Genomic DNA, 18,368 nt, shown 5'->3' with positions numbered 1-18,368 from the left:
TCCGGTTTGTCTCCGGCTCCGATTGGGTCCTGCACCGAAGGACAGAGGGGTGGAGTCCCGGTCGTCAGGGACGCTTCAGGGTCGCTTTCTGAAGTGGGGGATCATACTGGAAGGGACCTCATCAGCGAGAGGGGGGACGGCCCTAGTGGGCGCCGCATCAGCGAGGTAGGGGACGGCTCCGTATCACATCCCTTCCCCTAGCAGTCCTTCTTGTATGTTTTGGAGGAGGAGGATGCCTGGGGAGATAATCAGCGTTTCCTTGGTCTACCCCCTTACGGTGTAGGGTCCTGAATCTATAGGGCTGTAAGGACAAGAACCACCTAAGGACACAGTCGTTGTGTCCTTTGTTCCTGGCCATCCACTCGAGTGGGGCATGGTCTGTATAAAGTATAAAGTCTCGTCCGTCCAGGTAATATCAATTTCAATAGCCCATTTGATGGCAAGAGCCTCTTTTTCCACTACTGCATAATGTATTTCCCTGGGGAAGAGCTTCCTACTCAGGTAAAGGATGGGCCTTTCTTCCCCGTTCCTGTCTTTTTGGGAGAGAACGGCCCCTAATCCTTGGTCTGAGGCATCGGTTTGGAAGATGAATGGTTGCGAATAGTCGGGGCTAATGAGTACAGGATCAGACATAAGGGAAAGCTTGAGTTTATTAAAAGCCTGTAATAAGTGGGGTGAAGGATTTCTCAGGGTCTCCTCTGGGTTAGCGGATTTTTTTAGAAAATCTGTTAAGGGTACAGCTGTTTGGGAGAAATTAGGGATGAATCTTCTATAGTATCCCAAAAGCCCTAAGAATGCTCTAAGTTCTTTCTGGGTTTGGGGAAAGGGAATGGACTGAATGGCGGTTATCTTGTCGTTTTGGGGTCGGATGACACCTTCACGCAAGAGGTAACCAAGATATTTCACGGTTTGCGCGGCAAGGGTGGTTTTGGCGGGATTGATGGTGAACCCAAAGGAACCCAGGGAAGAGACTACCTGTCGCAAGTAGTGTAGGTGTTGTTCCCAGTTGTCACTATAGACAATGATATCATCTAAGTACGCTCCTGCGTATAGGGAATGGGGCAGCAATACCTGGTTCATGGCTCTCTGAAAAGTGGCAGGGGCGCCATGAAGGCCAAAGGGAAGGACGGTAAATTGAAACAGCCCGTCTGGTGTGGAGAAGGCTGTTTTATTTTTGTCTTCTTTTTTCAATGGTATTTGCCAATATCCCTTGCAGAGGTAAAGCGTGCTTATATATTTGTCTCTCCCTATGCTTTCTACCATCTCGTCTACACGCTGGAGCGGGTAGGTGTCGAAGCTGGAGATTTTGTTTACTGCGCGGAAGTCGATACTAAATCTTATCGAACCGTCCGGTTTAGGGACCAGTACAATGGGAGAATTCCAACTGCTGATGGAAGGCTCAATGATTCCCATGCGGAGCATTTGGTCCGTCTCTTTTTTGATGACAGCCTTACGGGCTTCTGGCACTCAGTAGGGCCTTCGGCGTACGATCTTCCCCGGATCGGTCTGAATAGCATGTTCAATGATGGTAGTATGACCGGGGTTGGAGGAGAATACCTTCTGTAGGGGCGATAGGACCTCCCGAAGGTCCTGTTTCTGTGTTTCGGTCAAGTCTTGGTCTATACAGTTCTCATAAGAGAGATCCGGAGAGGGACCCAAGCCTGCTAGTACCGGCCGGGATCCCTCCCACAGTTTGAGCAGGTCAATGTGGTAGATCTGGGTCGTACCCCAAACAGGATCTAACTCAATCTCATAGGTATCCGGGGTTATTTGTCTCAGAACAGAGAAGGGACCTTGCCATTGACCCAACAGTTTTTGGTCAGAAGATGGCATTAGCAGGAGTATCAGGTCTCCTACAGCAAGGGTTTGGGTTTTGGTACCTTTGTTGTATTGATGTTTCTGGGACGTCTGTGCTTTTTCCATATTTTGTCTAACAATGTCCCTAATTTTCCCCAGATGGGTCTTGAGATTCTCTACATATTCATGGAGGGGTATTGTCCTATCTGGTTCAGTCTCCCAGGTCTCTTGAGCCATATCCAGAAGGGTTCGGGGGGGGCCACCCATAAAGTAGCTCGTAGGGCGAATATCCGGTGCAACTCTTTACTTTGCACCGGATAGCAAACAGGGCTAGGTGTAACATTTCCTCCCACCTTTTGGTCTCTAGTGCTAACAGTTTCTTCAGGGTGGATTTCAGTGTGGCGTTGTATCGCTCGACCAACCCGTCGGTCTGGGGGTGGTAAGCGGAGGTCCTAATCTGCTTGATGCCTAGTTGGGAACACACCTGTTTCATAAGGGCGGAAACGAACGGGGTCCCTTGATCCGTTAGGATCTCTCTAGAGAAACCAACCCTAGAGAAGATCGAAATCAATGCCTTACCTATGTTTTGAGTGGTGGGTTGTCTTAGGGGCACGGCCTCAGGAAAACGGGTGGCGTAATCAACCAGGACAAGGGCGTACCGGCAACCGCTTCGGGAAGGTAGCAGAGGGCCTATAATGTCCATGCCCACTCTGCTGAAGGGAATGTCAATGAGGGGTAGGGGTTGGAGAGATACTTTGGGGGGCCGATATCTGCTGTTTCTCTGACATACTGGACATTTGCGACAATATATTTTAATCTGCTGGTAAACACCTGGCCAGTAGAACTTCTCGAGAATGGATTGGCTCGTTTTCCCATCACTGAAATGGCCTCTCAGTAAATGGCTGTGGGCAAGAAATAACACTTTTCTGTACAGGAGACCGTTCTTTTTGAAGAAGTAAGGACCTACTTGTAGGGGGTCCTTATTGTCCAGGGCTCTTCCCCATGCATCCTGTAAGACAGGATCCTCTTGCTGAGCGGCATGGAATTCTCTGTCCGTCTCCCAGGGATGTTTATCAAGGTGAACTGGATAAGCTGTAACGTGACTTCTTTTCTCCTTTCTTATTTTTATTTTTTGTTTTCCTTAGCTAAGCGGGGAATCCCGGGGATCTTGGGACATGGGAAAAGGGAGCTTCTGACCACCATTTCTCCAAGGAGGTTGTTGTGTCCAGGAGGAGGGGTGAAAGGCCAGAATAGTCGCTCCCCAGAATAGCATGTTCTGGCAGGTTGGGTATTAGGCCAACTGTGAGTAGGCTTCCTGGATCCGTGGAATGCTGAACTTGCACTCGCACAGTGGGATAGCTTTTCGTGTCGCCATGCACACATTGAATCGCTACAGACCCGGTGGTAGGACCCACCTGTATTGGTAACTCCTGAGGCCGGATGACGCTTTGCCTGCAACCAGTATCTGCAAGAGCCAGAACAGGGTGCCCATTGATCCTTACAGGGCAATACAATTGTGGAGGTGTAGAACCCGGGGTTATACAAACAAGGTTCCTAGCCAGTCCCACGTTCATTGGCTCCTCCTTCTGTGGCCACACTCTTGCAATGTGGCCGAAACTCCCGCAGTGGTAACACTGTGGCACGGGAGGGGGTGGCCTGGGTATCACAGGATAAGGCAAAAGAGGGACGTGGTCCGGTTTCCGGGGTAGGGGGGCCCTGTGAGGTCGAGATCCGCCAGGGTGTTGAAACCGTGTGGGGTGGTCGTATTTTCCTTTCTGGAAGTCTCCAACGTGAGACGTGCGTGTTGACGGACCCACTTTTGGGTGGCTGGATGCAAAGAGGCCCGAAACTGTTCTAGATAGATTTTGGAGAGGATTTCCTCTTTTTTGGGGGGAAATTATTTTTATTGCAGATGCTCAGATGGAAGTAAGTCCACATTAACATACATGTTTCAGAGTAAGCATTGGTACACTTCAAAATAAACCCAAGGAGCCCTCCGACCCTCTCCAAGACGTACAATAGAATGAATCCGACAACATCAGTGGTATTCTCTCTACATAACAACAACGTAATAGAGGAGGCGCTCATATGAACCATCTAGGCAACTGCATTTTCTGTTATCTCCCCCCCCCCCCCCCCTTCCCCAGAACAAACATCATAGTGTGCATGAAAAAATCGTCTTAACAACTCTTGTTCAGAACTTAACTAGCAGTCGTAGCAGTGACTCTATATAATTCCTCCAGTCCCCATTCCCCACCCCGCCCGGTAGACATTTAGTATAAGAATGTTCATCCGGCAGTGCGTTTCTTGGTGCAGAAGTTAAACACATGAGGTTCACCTCGGCCCCCTCTCGACCCCTCCACAGCATCAGTCATGCTCACGGGCCCCCCACTCCCAGCCCTCCATCCAATCCGTGATAGTGTCTCCATTTCGACCAGACCTTTTTAAACGTAGTCGGACAACCTCTCGCTTTATATGTCACCCTCTCCGCTGCCATGTATAAGTCTAGCCCTCTCCTCCACTCTTCCACAGTAGGGACATTCCCCGCCCCCCAATACTTTGCAATGTCACGCTTTTCCACTACCAGCGCCAAGGTCAAGAACACCAGCAAAGGACGTGGGAGATCAACATCATTAGTCATTCCCAGGACGGCCAGCTTGGGCTCCTGTTCAAGCGGCACAGACAAGACTTCTTTAAGTTCAGTAAATATGAGGGTCCAGTAGGATTGTATTCTATCACACGTCCACAGTATATGAAAGAAATCCCCTCCCTCACATTGACATCTTAGGCATTTGGCATCCAAGGTTTTCCCTATTTTAAACAGTCTCACCCTATCTATGTGTGTTCTGTCTAACACATTGTATTGAATTAGATGGAGCCGAGATTTAATAGCCACCTCCCTGGGGTGCATTAAAACCGTGTCCCAATCGATATCCTCAAGTGTGCCCACATCTGTCTCCCAGTTTCTTCTAAGATTCGCCAGGTCCCCCAGCATGTTGTTGGTAAGTGTTTTGTATGTGAGCGATACGGCCTTATTCGGTATCCGTTCCTGTAATAGTCTACCTTCCAGCGGGGCATACTCGGGAAGGCCTTCTAAAGTCAGCGCCTGTGCCCTCCACGCATGTCGCAGTTGGGTGTATTTATAAAACTGTGTTCAATGTAGACCATATTCCGCCTGTAAGGTCGTGAAGGGTTTCAGCGCACCTCTAGCGATTACGTCTCCAATCGTGGATATCCCGATATCGTCCCATCTCTTAAATCCAGTAAGTCTATACAGCTCCGGGAGCCACTTACAGTGCCAGAGCGGAGTCTGTCTGGTAGGCCGTTTATCCCAACCGGTAGGTCTTGTGGCCATTCTCCAGGCTCGGAGTGTGACGTTCGTGGCCGGGTGCAGCGATTTCGTCGCTGATCTGCCATACAGATATGTCAGTAGAGCATGTGGGGATAGTTTGGCCAGTTCCAGTGCATACGTGGGGTGGTCCGCCGGGGCATGGAGCCAGTCGTTAATGGGGGATATATGTTCCGCCCAGTAGTAGGCTTCAAGATTGGGGAGCGAGATTCCACCACTACACTGATGGCGCTGGAGGGTAGTCAACGCCACTCTCGGCTGTCTGTCTAACCATATAAAATCTCGAAGGTCTGCATGGATTTTACGTAGTACGCTGTCTGGGAGCTGGTAGTATTCATTCTGTAGGGCGTAGAGGTATTTGGGTAGTATTATCATGTTATACATCGCTGCTCTGCATAGAAGTGTCAAGGGAAGTTGTCGCCAGCGGTCCATATCCGATGCGGAGTTCACGAGTATTCTCTCTACATTTTTGTGGCGTGACAGTTGCCTGTCAAGCGTGATGTATACCCCTAAATATTGAAAGCCTTCCTCAGAGACTACCAGTCGATCCGGCAGCGCCTCCCCACGGGCAACTCCTCTAGGGTCAAAGAGGACAGATTTGTGCCAGTTGATGGCATAACCGGAGTAGCTGCCATACCGCTCAAGCTCTCCGATCAATTTGGGCACTGTGGTCTCCGGGTCCGTGATGTACAAAAGAACATCGTCCGCGTACAGGGATAGTTTCTCCTGTGTGTCGTCCGTGCCAGCGACCCGGAAGCCTGAGATCCTGTGGTTTTGCCTAATCCTGGCTGCCAGCACTTCAATAGTTAATGTGAATAGAAGTGGCGATAGAGGGCAGCCCTGTCGGGTGCCTCTTTGGATATTTATTTCGCGAGAGAGCCTGCCATTGACCCTCACCCTGGCACGTGGATTGGTATATAAGAGACGTATTAATGTACGGAATTTTAGACCGAGGCCGAATTTTTGCAGCACGGCTTCTAGGAACGGACAGTGCACCGAGTCAAAGGCCTTCTCGGCATCTAAGGAGAGGAACCAGTGTGGCGGTTCCCTATCCCTCACCTCCTGCAGCCAATTATGCGTGCGCCTGAGGTTGAATTTCGTGGCCCGGTCCGGCAAGAACCCAGTTTGGTCTAGGTGTATCAGGTCAGGTATTACTGTCCTTAGCCGTCGAGCCAAGACCGTAGCGAGGACCTTCACCTCCGTATTTAACAGGGAAATGGGTCGGTATGAGGCGCAATCCCCGCGTGGTTTGCCCTCCTTATGTATAGGGATAATGATCGCCATGGCGAGGTCAGCCGGCAGGCCTCCTTCCCGGCAGGCCTCAGTAAAGAGATTTCTCAGCTGGGGCGCTAGTATATCAGCCGTACCCTTAAAGAATTCCGGGGGGAAAACCATTTGGCCCTGGAACCTTACCCGGCTTCAGTCCCGAGATGGCGGCTTTCACCTCCTCCAGAGAGATGTCGGCCTCCAGTGCCGGAAGGGCCGCAGCGTCCACCACAGGTAGAGTAACCTGTGTCAAGTAGAGAAGGGCATCCTCGCACGTGCCCAGTGGTCTGGCTGCATAGAAGCGTTCATAATACGTCGCGTACGTGTCTGCAATATGAGGGTCTGAACATACCAACCTTCCCCTGTCATCCATGACTCCATCTACCCATCTCGCCGCTCTCTCTTTACAACTAAGCCATGCCAGGAGTTTGCCCGACTTATCCCCTACGTCATACAGTCGATGGAGTGTCGCCAGGTTTTGCGTTCTTGCCTCCTCTGAAACTAGTTCTCGATAGTGCCTCTGAGTGTCTAGAAGTTTACGCAGTATCGTGGTGCTTTTAGTACGAATGTGTTCTCTCTCTAGCTCTACTATATCCCGCTCAACATTCCCCACCTCCTCCTGCTGTTTCCTCTTCTCCTCCCCTAATCTTCTGTTTATTCTGTCCCTCATTACAGGCTTCAGCACTTCCCATAGAGTCACGGCTGAATCCACTGATCCGTCACTGTCAGCCAAGTAAACCCGGGTGTCAGCTCTAATGCCTTTAAGTACTGTTTTATTCGTGAGGTCCCAGGCAGCAAGGCGCCATGAGGTCTCTCCTCTATACCCCGAGCGGCCAATCGACACTAGGGGTGGCGAGTGATCAGAGAGACCCCTTGCCAGGTATTCTGCTGTGTCATCCATGGTTAGTTCCTGTCTGTGTATGAATACATAGTCCAGCCTAGAGAACACCTTGTGTGCAGCAGAGTAGAAGGAGTATGCACAGCGTCTGGGTGCAGCAGCCGCCAGACATCAGTCAAGCCTATTTCAGACATTGTTTGAGTGAGGGGGGTCCGCAGGCCTCGAGTGTTGGGCGTCCCTGATCTATCCACACCCTTGTCCATCACATCATTAAAATCCCCACCCACTATCTGAATAGAGTCTGAGGTGTCTAGAAGTATGGTCGCTAGTTTCTTCAACGTCGCTGCCTGCAACTTCGGAGGAGCATACACTGAGACAAGAGTGTAGGTGCGTCTACGCCAAGTCCCCTGTACTCCTACACATGTTCCTAGTGGGTCACCCCATGTACGGGTGATACGAAATGGGAAGGTATTCTTAACAATGATCGCCACCCCCCTGGAGCCAGTCGTGTATCCCGCGTGTCCCAGCACTTTGTATCTACCCCTCGCTATGAATGCACAGGCCGTGCCCTTAAGGTGAGTCTCTTGTAGGAAAACGATGTCTGGGCCTATTCTCTTTAGGTAGTTACTCACCAGACCCCGTTTTATTTTGTTACCCGGACCATTTACGTTCCATATCAGAACCTGGAGTTTCCCATTATCCATAGCTGATGCCAACAGTGTATTTGCCATCCGGGCGTTGAGGTCAGGGGACCTCCGGTGTGAAAGTACTGCACATAATACCAGACTGCTTGACTGCAAATAACCAACTCAGCCCCCCTACCCCCCAACCAGGACCCCTCCCCGCAAAAAACTATATCAACTGTACCCCCCCTTCCACCCCCCTCCCCACCTTTTCCCCCCATCCAGCCCATCCAGGAAACCATGTACAACTAGGACTTTCAGGCGGTAAAGGTCTGTCGCCCATCCACTAGATCAGATATCAAACTAGCCCCAGGGTTCAAACTAGAGTTCCACCATGGCTGCCAACTCCATGAGTGCGTTGTGCTCCGAGTCCTGTCGTATCTGGAGCAAACCAGACCACATATCCCACAACAGCACCCCTCAAGTATCTAACTGAGTTTATGGAAAGAAAAAAAGAAAAAGTGTGTACAACTTGCATGGTATCAGCAGCGGCCCGCTGCCGACACGGATGTTTGTCCCAAACCTCTTCACGAATGTGAGTCTTGTGTATCAATGTCCTGCTCCTCTGTGCCACCAGTCGCCCCTTGCTCCATCTCCCGGATCAGCACCTCCAGCGGATGCGTTGAGCGGTCCGGTGCCTCATCCACGTCCGATAGGGACCCATTGTCCATTTCTCCCTCGTCCGTTGAGCACAGAGGAGCTTGACCTCTGGTCCTGGTCTCTCTATGTTCCGTGGATGCATCGCAGTCCATCATTCCTCTGCCATTCAAACGGGGATTCACATAGGGTGACGGTTGTGAGCCTCGCCGCATTAGCGGAATTTGGGACCTCGGGGTTTCGGTGAGTTTTTCCGAAAGTTAGCTGCCGCGAGTTCCGTTCGGATCCTGCGGCCCTCTTCCTTCGCCTCTCGAAGCAGGGGTCTCTCTTCCAGCCATTGCCAGGCCTCCTCTGGGCGGCTGAAGAAATGTGACTTGCCTTTGAACATCACCTTTAGCTTAGCCTGGAAGAGCAGCATATATGAGATATGTAGGTCTCGGAGTTTCGCCTTGACCGAATCATACGACCTTCTCAGCTTCTGGACATCCTGGCTATAGTCCGGGAAAATCATAATGTGCGCGTTTTCGAAGGTCAGCTCCCCCGCCTTCCTGGCTTCACAGAGAATGAGATCTCTGTCTGCGTAGTTCAGAAAGCGTGCAATGATCAGCCGCGGCCTCGCCCCCTCCGGCGGTCTCGCCAACAGTGCCTAGTGTGCTCTTTCGATAACAAAACAGTTAGAGAACTGGGCATGCGGGAAGGTGGTACGCAGCCAGTCCTGGAGGAAGGCTGCCGTGTCAGTCCGCTCAATGCCCTCCCTAAAGCCCACGAAGCGGAGGTTATTCCGTCTTGCCCTATTTTCTGCGTCATCCACCCGTCACAGCAACTGTCTGTGTGACGCCTGCAGTTCTGCCATGTCTTTCCGGAGGGTGGCGACGGAGTCTTCCGTTTCACTGATTCTGGATTCCGCTGTAGTTACCCTCTCAGTGAGGTTGCGAAAGTCCTGGCGCAACAGCAGCACTTCGGATCCCACTTCTCCTATTTTAGTTTCCAGCGCTGCTCTGGAGTCTTTGATATCAATTCTAGAGGCCTGAATCACTTCCAAGAGTGCGGCCATATCAGCGTGCTTTTCAGGGGGATTCTGGGGTGGCTCTTTCTGTGCTTTCGCCATTGTGTAGTTCTCAATGAATTCTTGCCTGGCAGCTCGCGCAGGCAGATCCCTTTTCCCCATAGCTCTCCACGTGCCAAATACAAACGCGCAGGAGGGTGAAGTACACAGCCGAAGAGGGGGCCAGTCCCAAAGACTCTCCCAGAGCGCGTCCGTCCCGCACACAGTGTTCGAATAAATCGGGCACCACTGGGCAGCCACAAGGGATATCAGGGGTCAAAACCCCCCTCTGCATGCGCTTAACTGCTAGTACCCACGAGGTAGCGCGGTGGGCCCCCGGCCAATCAAGCCTGCTCTGGTGTCCAGACGCTGTCCGTGGCGTCCCAGGGTCTAAGGCAATTCCGCTCCGGCAGGGACCTCCGCACGAGCAAGCCCACCTCGCCCCCTCTGCGACGGGTCCTCTGTTGCACTCCTGGCCCCCCCAGATTGCAATCACCGGGGGGGGGGGGGAAGAGGGGCCCAGGGAAGCGCCGCTCCCACGCGGCCTTCTCGATGTCTCCACCGAGCCCAGATCCAGGCCCCCCCGCTCCGAGGTAGAGGCCTTTGGCAGGCCGATCCACCACACCACTCGGGCAGGCAGGCACTCACCGGGTGCGGAAGCGCCGAGCGGATGTCCGAACCTCTCCTCTCCGAGCCTCCCCTTCTCTCTACTCCGCCCGCCGGCGATCTCTCGGGCCGACGTGCCGCGGCGTAGCCCCGATCAGGACTGGGCTGGCCGTTTCCCCACAGGCGCCATCTTGCCTCCGCAGCGCCGCTCCAGCCTCCGTTCCTTCTTAGGTAGTTTTCGGGCTCCGATCGGCAGAATAACCGGCGAAGTCGCGGTCAGGACATCCGCACTGCTTCTGGTTGCCGTTTTGTGGGGTTTCCTTCGGTTTGGGACAGAAATTTTCGCCGGATTTAGGCAGCGGGCCGGGAGCTGAGCCGAGGCACGTCTCACTCCTCCATGTCGCTGGCCACGCCCCCCGAGGATTTCCTCTTTTGTTGCGGTTGCAGGTTTTAGCCACCGGTTAGCCAGGTCTCTAATACGGAAAGACAGAGCCCGGGGAGTTTCTTGGGGACCTTCCTTGGCCTGACGGAGCTTCAAACATTCCAAAATGCATCTCTTGATGTCCTCATTAGGAGTCTGTTCCTGGATGTTGGCTTGTTGATAGGCTGACTGTAGGGCTCCTGTCAGCAGGGGTCCCAAATATTGTCCCCAACGATCAGGGGGCCAAGAAGCCGCTTGTGCCTGACGCTTAAAGTTAGTGAAGAAATAGTCCGGGCCTTCCCCCGGTACGTATTTCTGTAGCATAACCAAAGGGAGAGAAGCCACTGGTCTTTGTTGTCTTAGGACATCAGTGAGTCTTCCCATCGCTTGGTCTTGGGCGGTTCCTTGTCCCTTAAGAACATCATGTAGTTGCTCCCTATCGTCTTCGGCCGTTTTGAGGAACTGCTCCATCATCTTCCCCAGCTGTTCCTGGGTCTCTGCCAATTTCTGTACTGCAGCCTCCATGATTCCGGTGTATCCCATTTCTGACATCAACTGTGGTCGTGGAGGTGTGGCGGACCGGAATAACAGGCGTGGAGGCCGGATATAGTGGGCGATAGTTCCCCTGGTTTTATTAGCTTTGTACAATAGTTCATATAACGTTCTAGAAGGAAACACATGGATGAACACGCAGGGATGGGGTCCGTGTCTTCTCCTTCACTTGGAAGCGGGATGTCAGGGTCTTTTCTGTGAAGGGGACACAGGACGTCAGGGTCTTCGGTTGGTGGTCCTGGTGTGTCCTCAGAGGGTATGGAGAGAGACAGAAGAAAGAAGGGCTGTTAGTCCAACTGGACCGGAATGGTCACCTTGATACCGACACCGGGTTGTGGGGGATGAAAAGAGACTGTGAGGAAGGAAGGGGGGAGGTATTTTTGTAGATAGGTAGGTAAGGTTGGGTAAGACAAAGAAGGTGCTAGGTATGGGGCAGGTGATGAGTCTAATTACAACGGTGTCCGTGTGAGCTCCGGTGCTGCTGTACAGGGTATATATTTATAGTGCCTCTCTGTTCCCGAGGTGGTGCTATCCTTCTATATACAAATATTTACTCTGTACACACAACTCTACTGGGGCCACAATTACTAGACATGGAATGATGGTACTCACATGCCCCGCCGCAACTCTTCCGAGAGTTGCGGCAGCTCTCCAGCCACCTCCTGCGGACTCCACCAGTCTTCACTCCACACGTCCTCTTCTTCTTCCGATGTCGCCTTCTCCGATTCTCTGTACGCTCGACTCTCCTGCCACGAGTTCGCCGTCTTGAACGCTGTTCTCTCCTGGGCTCCGTCTTTTCCGTGTTCCGGCTCGAGGACTAGGGAGGGACTTCCGGGGTCACGGGATGGTGCTTCCGGTTTGTCTCCGGCTCCGATTGGGTCCTGCAATGAAGGACAGAGGGGTGGAGTCCCGGTCGTCAGGGACGCTTCAGGGTCGTTTTCTGAAGTGGGGAATCGTACTGGAAGGGACCTCATCAGCGAGAGGGGGGACGGCCCTGGTGGGCGCCACATCAGCGAGGTAGGGGACGGCCCTGTATCACAATGCATTAGTCATGGGGGAAGTTGCGGAGAATGCTTTTCTGAAGTATACTGACCCCAGTTATTTCAAAAGGACCAAATTCAAAACTGTTATTGCAGCACATAAGGTTAGGAAGGCATTTATGAAAAGGTTCGCTCTGGGAAGATTCAATGCATACATTAGGTTAACACAGAATCCTACACTACCGCAAGAGATCTTTTCAGATACGATCTTTTTAGAATGGGGGAGTCGGGGGCTTACAAAAGTGGGTGATTTGATTGGGCCGGACGGAATGCGCCAATTCGCGGATATTCAGGTGACATTTGGCCTCAATCCAAGGTATTTTTTTAAGTACACGCAGGTTAGGAGTTTCCTAATCAGTAAAAAAGGTGGTCTAAGCGGGTTCGAGAAAAACACAATTTTGGAGGCCATTCAAGGGGAAATGGATGTTCAATCAAAAAATTCTATACTGAGCTTATCGAAAGTAGAGAGGATGATCTTGCAAAATATGAATCCAAATGGGCAGTTAAGCTAGGAGTAGAAAAGGAGGCTTTACAACTGTTGCTGCAGCTAGGTCAGGAGCTTTTTTGCTCGTCGGCCCTATAAGCACAGCATTATAAGACCATCTACTCATTATATTACACACCAGCCAGGATTGCACAATGGGGAGGAACACAGGGGACTAATTGCCCACGGTGTGATAGCTCAGAGGCAGATTTAATACATATTTTTGCTACTTGCTCTCACCTACAGCCTCAACTCAACTCCATTAAATTAATTATGAAAAATCTCTTAAGAATAGAGGTCAGGCTGACCCCAATTAGGATTCTATTAGGGGTTGTGGATGATCTGCTCCTGTGCCAATATGACTACTTCTTATTCGTCGCTATGGCAGTATTCCGAATTTGCATTGCATCAGCATGGCTGGATAGAACACCACCCACTCTACATCAATGGGTGGCTAAGCTGTTAAATACCTACAATCTAGAGAAGGGGATCTATGCAAGAAAGGGCAAGAGGGGAAGAGCGCTTGGGTTTAAAATCTGGGACTCCATTAACAAATGGAAGGAAAAGCAACCCCCTTAGGTTTAAATCACTCCCTATCTGAGCGACCGCATCATGTTCTACATGTGGTCTAGCTTCCCTCTCCTCTAGTCGTTGTACTTTCTCTTTTTATATTTTTCTTCTTTTTTTCTCTTTTATAATTTAAGAATGTATAAAAATATTTGTTTAATACCTGTATGTTTAAACAGCCTAAAGTCATGCTTATGGTTATCTATGATTTTTTGGTATTATTGTATGGTATATTGATTTGCATATGTTTTATACTTTATGTGCCCTTTGGGGGGCGGAAATAAAAATACATTTAAAAAAAATAATAATAATAATGAGTACATCCGGGGGGAGTTGGGGTTAGGCATGCCTAGATTCTGGAATGATTGGAACTTCCCTAGATATACCTTTTCCTAGTGGCAACTTAGTCCGGTTTAGAAGCAGGCCTTTTATCTAGCTGTCTCGCACTCTTGGTGCATGGGCATGCATGTAAGTGAGTAAGCATGCCTTTAGAGGAGTTGGTAGTCACATAGGGAGACCACAACCAGTGGTTTGGTTCATAGCGGGTTGGGCGCCCCGGTCCTACCCCCGGTCCTGCCCCCACTCTAATAATAGATTGAAATGCTATTTTGTGGCATTAAGGAGAGGATGTGCCTAACAGCTAAGGCGGTCGATCTCAAATCTGGGGAACTGGGTTCCAGTCTCTGCAATGACACTCAACATCCTGTGATTCTGGGCAAATCACTTAACCTCCCTGTGCCTAACAAAAAAATGAATGTGTCCTTGTGTAACCCATTTGGTGCTCATGTTAAGCGCTCTGATACCTTCGGGACAAGTTAGCGCTATATAAAGCTCTGGGAAAAGAAAAAGGCAGAAGGGGTCAGATCCTTTAACTTGGCCTCAATAGCTTTCAATCAGGAGGGAGCCAAAACAGCTTGAAATGTGATCCAATAGAGCCGCTTTAAGATCATTGACAAAAGTCTCCAGGGACCTGTGGAAGCCAGCTGAGTCGGTCATATCTTTACCACTCACTGAGTGTATTGGGGCTATAGGAGCTATACGGGATTCTTTCCACTTAAAGTACACCACTGCTCCTTTCCTGTTTCCTGCTTGACCCCCAGTAGCTTCATTGCTCATGTCTATGCTTATTTCATCCACAGGGGGAGCAACCACAGTGGTCTCAGTACTTAGGGGCTCCTCGAAGTAGTAGATTTCTTATTAATCCCAACGCTGTTTTGAACACCCAAAATTGGTCCCATCCTGGTGGTGATGAAATTGAGAGGCAGCGTTCCGCTAACTCAATTTCCTTGGAGATCACTGCTACTGCACGCTTTGAGAAGCTGTTTAAGGTAGTTCTATTACTCCCAGGAGGGGCTACCATGACTGCTGCGACCTTCCGTTTCCTCATTTAGACGAGGGGTAGAAAGAAGAAGGCAGAAAGATATGTACGTAAATTGGAGTACAAAGAGTCGACGGGCTGCAAAGGTTCAAAGTCCTTTAGCCAGCCGTTTAAACTAGGGCAGAGATAAAGCAAAACGTGGGAGTACAGCTACACAAATTTCTAGAATGATGGTCATTAATTGCAAACCAATGCTCCAGATACTGGATGTTACTGATTGTGGAGACAGACAGAAATGGCTTCCTTATTTGTGTGCTACCGATGTAAGGAAAACATACAACAGGCAGTCTGTCAATTTCCCAGTGGAAGACAGCATGAGCTCTCTCTGGCAATTGTACACCTGGTTAGTGGGGAGTAATACCTTCTCTATATGCATTTTGCCTGGGGCTAACAAGTACCCAGGGAGCTGGGGTTCTGCTTGTGATTTGCAGCTAACAGAAAGAAAAGTAGACCACACATGCCCTCATTCAAAGCAACAGTCTAATAGCAACAGCACTCTCGCATTCCACCTCGAACACTAGAACTCCCCCAAAGCAGTGTTTAGAAACATCTTCAAATTAAGCTCAAGATCTCCAAATACTTTTGGACTCATTTTTCTAATAATACTGAAGATAGTATGGACCCAGGTGGCCCGCATCCACAATCTGATATAAACCAGCATGTCCAGTGCTATTTACAGAGCAACCAGCAGTTCAGCTTCCATGATGCGCCTTTTGCTTTTTGAACCTCCTTTTGGCAAATGGATATCCTCGTCCCAACATATACTGAAGAGAGATAACCTGTTCAATATTGCCAGTTCGCCGTGTACTTTTTAACAAGGGCAAGATTTGACATGCACGTCTTACCTAGTAGAAGCACTTACAATATGAATTTCCTTATAAAAAAGCTTCTTGCCAGCTTGCGATTTGATGTCCAAATATTTGCATTATCTCATATGAAGGCACATAATGTGACAATGCAATCTCCTTTTTCTTGCAGGTTCAGAAATGTATCATCCTCCTATGAGAGAAGGTGTCTCTGAGTCTCTGGCAGTTGCAATGAGAGCAAGACAGCAGGCTGTTTCAGAGGGATATCGACCACCAAGTCAGGAAAGAGGGTCCTCAGACGCCTTGGCAATAGCAATGAGGGCCAAGCAGCAGGCTGAGCCAGAAGGTTATCCTCCACCAGTTATAAGAGGAGGAGGTTCTGAGGGTCTGGCATTGGCATTGGGGGCAAGGCAGCAGGTGGAATCAGAAGACCACCAGCTGTCACGTATGAAGACATTTGGCTCAGAGGTTCTGCAGCTTGCCAAGGAAGTTGGGCAACAGGATGATTCAGAGGGGCATGAACAATACACAAAAGAAGGTGTACCCGATGCGAGTGACTGGCAAACTCCTCATTCAGATGGATATCAATTAACTGAGGGTTCCGATGCTTTTGCACTGGCAATGAGAGCTAAAGAGCAGGCTAATTTACAAGGTTTCTAAATGAGTGTGGCTTGTTGGCGGCTAGATTATGAACCACTTATGGCTAAGGAGGTGCTTGAGTTTTTTCCCCTGTCATTATAGGCAAATTTTCCTGCAATTAAATGTACTACTGTGAACATTTAATTTGACTTTTTCTTAAATGAGAGTTACGCCAACTGCTGATGATGAAGTATGATGTATGATTAAAGTTTTGTAAACTCAAGTGTTATATTATGGTTTGAAGTGTCTGAAGATACTTTCACTAATATGGCATACTGTGCTTATGTAAACATTAGTTTGTACACATTTTGCATCATGCAAAGGCAGCTCTTCATATAGAGGGTAAACTAGTAAGGCTTCACTAAGTTTGAATACCAACTTAAGCTGCTGTCTTTCTCCATACTGCTTGGGTGGAGACCTAAATATTTCAGCCACATGCGCCGCAATATCTAATTGCACAGTACCTATTTTATGTTAGGTTTTTTATTAGGCTTATTAAGGATCAGCCTAAGGAGCAAATCTGCTCGCTATATTTTTGTTTTATTTTAGTTAAACTTGGCAGAAGCAATATAATCAATGTTCCCGTTTACTAGGTTGCAATATTTGGCTTGAAATGGCTGGCCATCAAATCCATGACAAGCCTTGTCAACGAATCATTTTCTGATTCAAAAACAACCGAAAACGGGGAACTTGCTTCAGAATATCGCCAAAAAATGTTATTTTCAACATAGTGTACCTCCACCCTTCACTGATCTCTCATCTATTTCTCTCGCCCTCACCATCTTCATCCATTTCATCCTACCTCAACTTCTCCATGACCTATCTGTTGCTTGGTGTTCTGAAGGGTGACGGAGGCTTGCAGTACTAAATAAATGGCATACGAATGACTCATCTTTATCGACAAATTACCACAGCTGGTAGCTGGATGAAACCAATCAATATCAAGAGTACATACCGTTTAAACCCAAAGCTTTCCACTAGTATTGATATGGATAAAAAAAGAATAACCAAACTAGACATCTTTCACAATCAGTTATCAAATCAGTCTCCCGAACGGATGCATATATTCCGCAATATTTAAAGTTGAGTTCGTATGGGAAGATACATATGTGATATCAAATGTAGACAATAACATGAACAAGTGTGTTCTTAAACGTGATATTTTATCTTGAAGTGTTTAAGCATAGAATCGATTCTTTATTTAAGTTAATTTTATATACACAATTTGAATTGTAGTGGTGACTATTTCTACTCAATATTGTCTGTATTCATTAACAAATCAATTTCAGTGTTATATAAACAGTCTCGATTGTGTGGCGTTGGCACTTTATCGATTTGTATCATTGGAGTATTATTCTCCTTAGCATGCATTAGCCAGAATGCACGATACACCGTTAATTAAAATAGGGTGATTACTTTTCATTTAAAGTCCATAATTATTGAAACTTGACCATGTCATTATTTTACAACAACCTTCCTATGTAACAGTGTCTCCCAAAGTAGCATTTCTGGATTAAAATGTGTGCTGGAAATGTACAAGTTATGTAAGGAATTATATTACCATGGCCAATGAGTGTGGCAGACAATATTTCATTTGAGGTGTACTGGGTTGTTATTTTCCCATTTGAAAAAGAGCCGTCTCCATTTCTTCAAAGCTGACCATTTTATTATTGTGTAACAACATCATATGTAAAAATCCCTTTTGATGAGCCTTGGATACCAAAATAATGATCTCCTAGAGGATCGAATGTTGAACATCCAGGAGAATTAACAGGTTCAACTTGATAGATTAAAATTAATGCTGGAAATACAAATATGAGGTGAAGCATTACAGAATATACTCAATAAGTGTGACAAAGTTCAGGGCTCATTGTTTGATACTGTTGTAATGATATATCTGGTCATTGGTCCTTTTATAAAATGTACTTAAAAAAAAATCCTTTTCCACTCTGCAAATTCACTAAATAAAAAAGGTGAATGTGTTAATATACTCTTTATTGGTGTTTCTGTTTGCCAATAGAGCTATTCCATTTGAATGGAAACCAGTGGTTCCAGAAGGTCTCAGGTAGCATCTTTTGAAAGAATTATATAAAGGAAGTGAGAGGCACATTTATAATATCGTATGGAAAACTTATTTTGAATGTTATGATTAACAACATTTTGTTGATTTATATTCCAGTATGTTGCCGTGCCATTTGATACATCTATACAAATTGTGAAATGTAGCAATATTTCAAGAGACTTTCTTTATCATTACATCCTTGTCAATCTTCCCCAATCCAGTCCTTACCTGCAAGATT

At 48.4% G+C, this 18,368-nt stretch overlaps 1 protein-coding gene across 1 annotated transcript in view; it reads left to right on the top strand.

Annotated features, from left to right (window-relative positions):
* Positions 1-17,382, top strand: part of TMC5 (transmembrane channel like 5) — a 757,208-nt gene extending 739,826 nt beyond the window's left edge. Inside the window, exon 22 of the mRNA XM_086940869.1 lies at positions 15,602-17,382. Coding sequence (XP_086796995.1) covers positions 15,602-16,089 — 488 coding nt within the window. The 3' untranslated portion in view covers positions 16,090-17,382. The remainder of the gene's footprint in view (positions 1-15,601) is intronic.
* The last annotated feature ends 986 nt before the right edge of the window (positions 17,383-18,368 follow it).

The sequence above is a fragment of the Lissotriton vulgaris genome, chromosome 10 (genome assembly GCF_964263255.1).
Source record: "Lissotriton vulgaris chromosome 10, aLisVul1.2, whole genome shotgun sequence".
NCBI lineage: Eukaryota > Metazoa > Chordata > Amphibia > Caudata > Salamandridae > Lissotriton > Lissotriton vulgaris.
The sequence above is the reverse complement of the archived record's forward strand: the minus strand, read 5'-3'. Positions and strand labels throughout refer to the sequence as shown.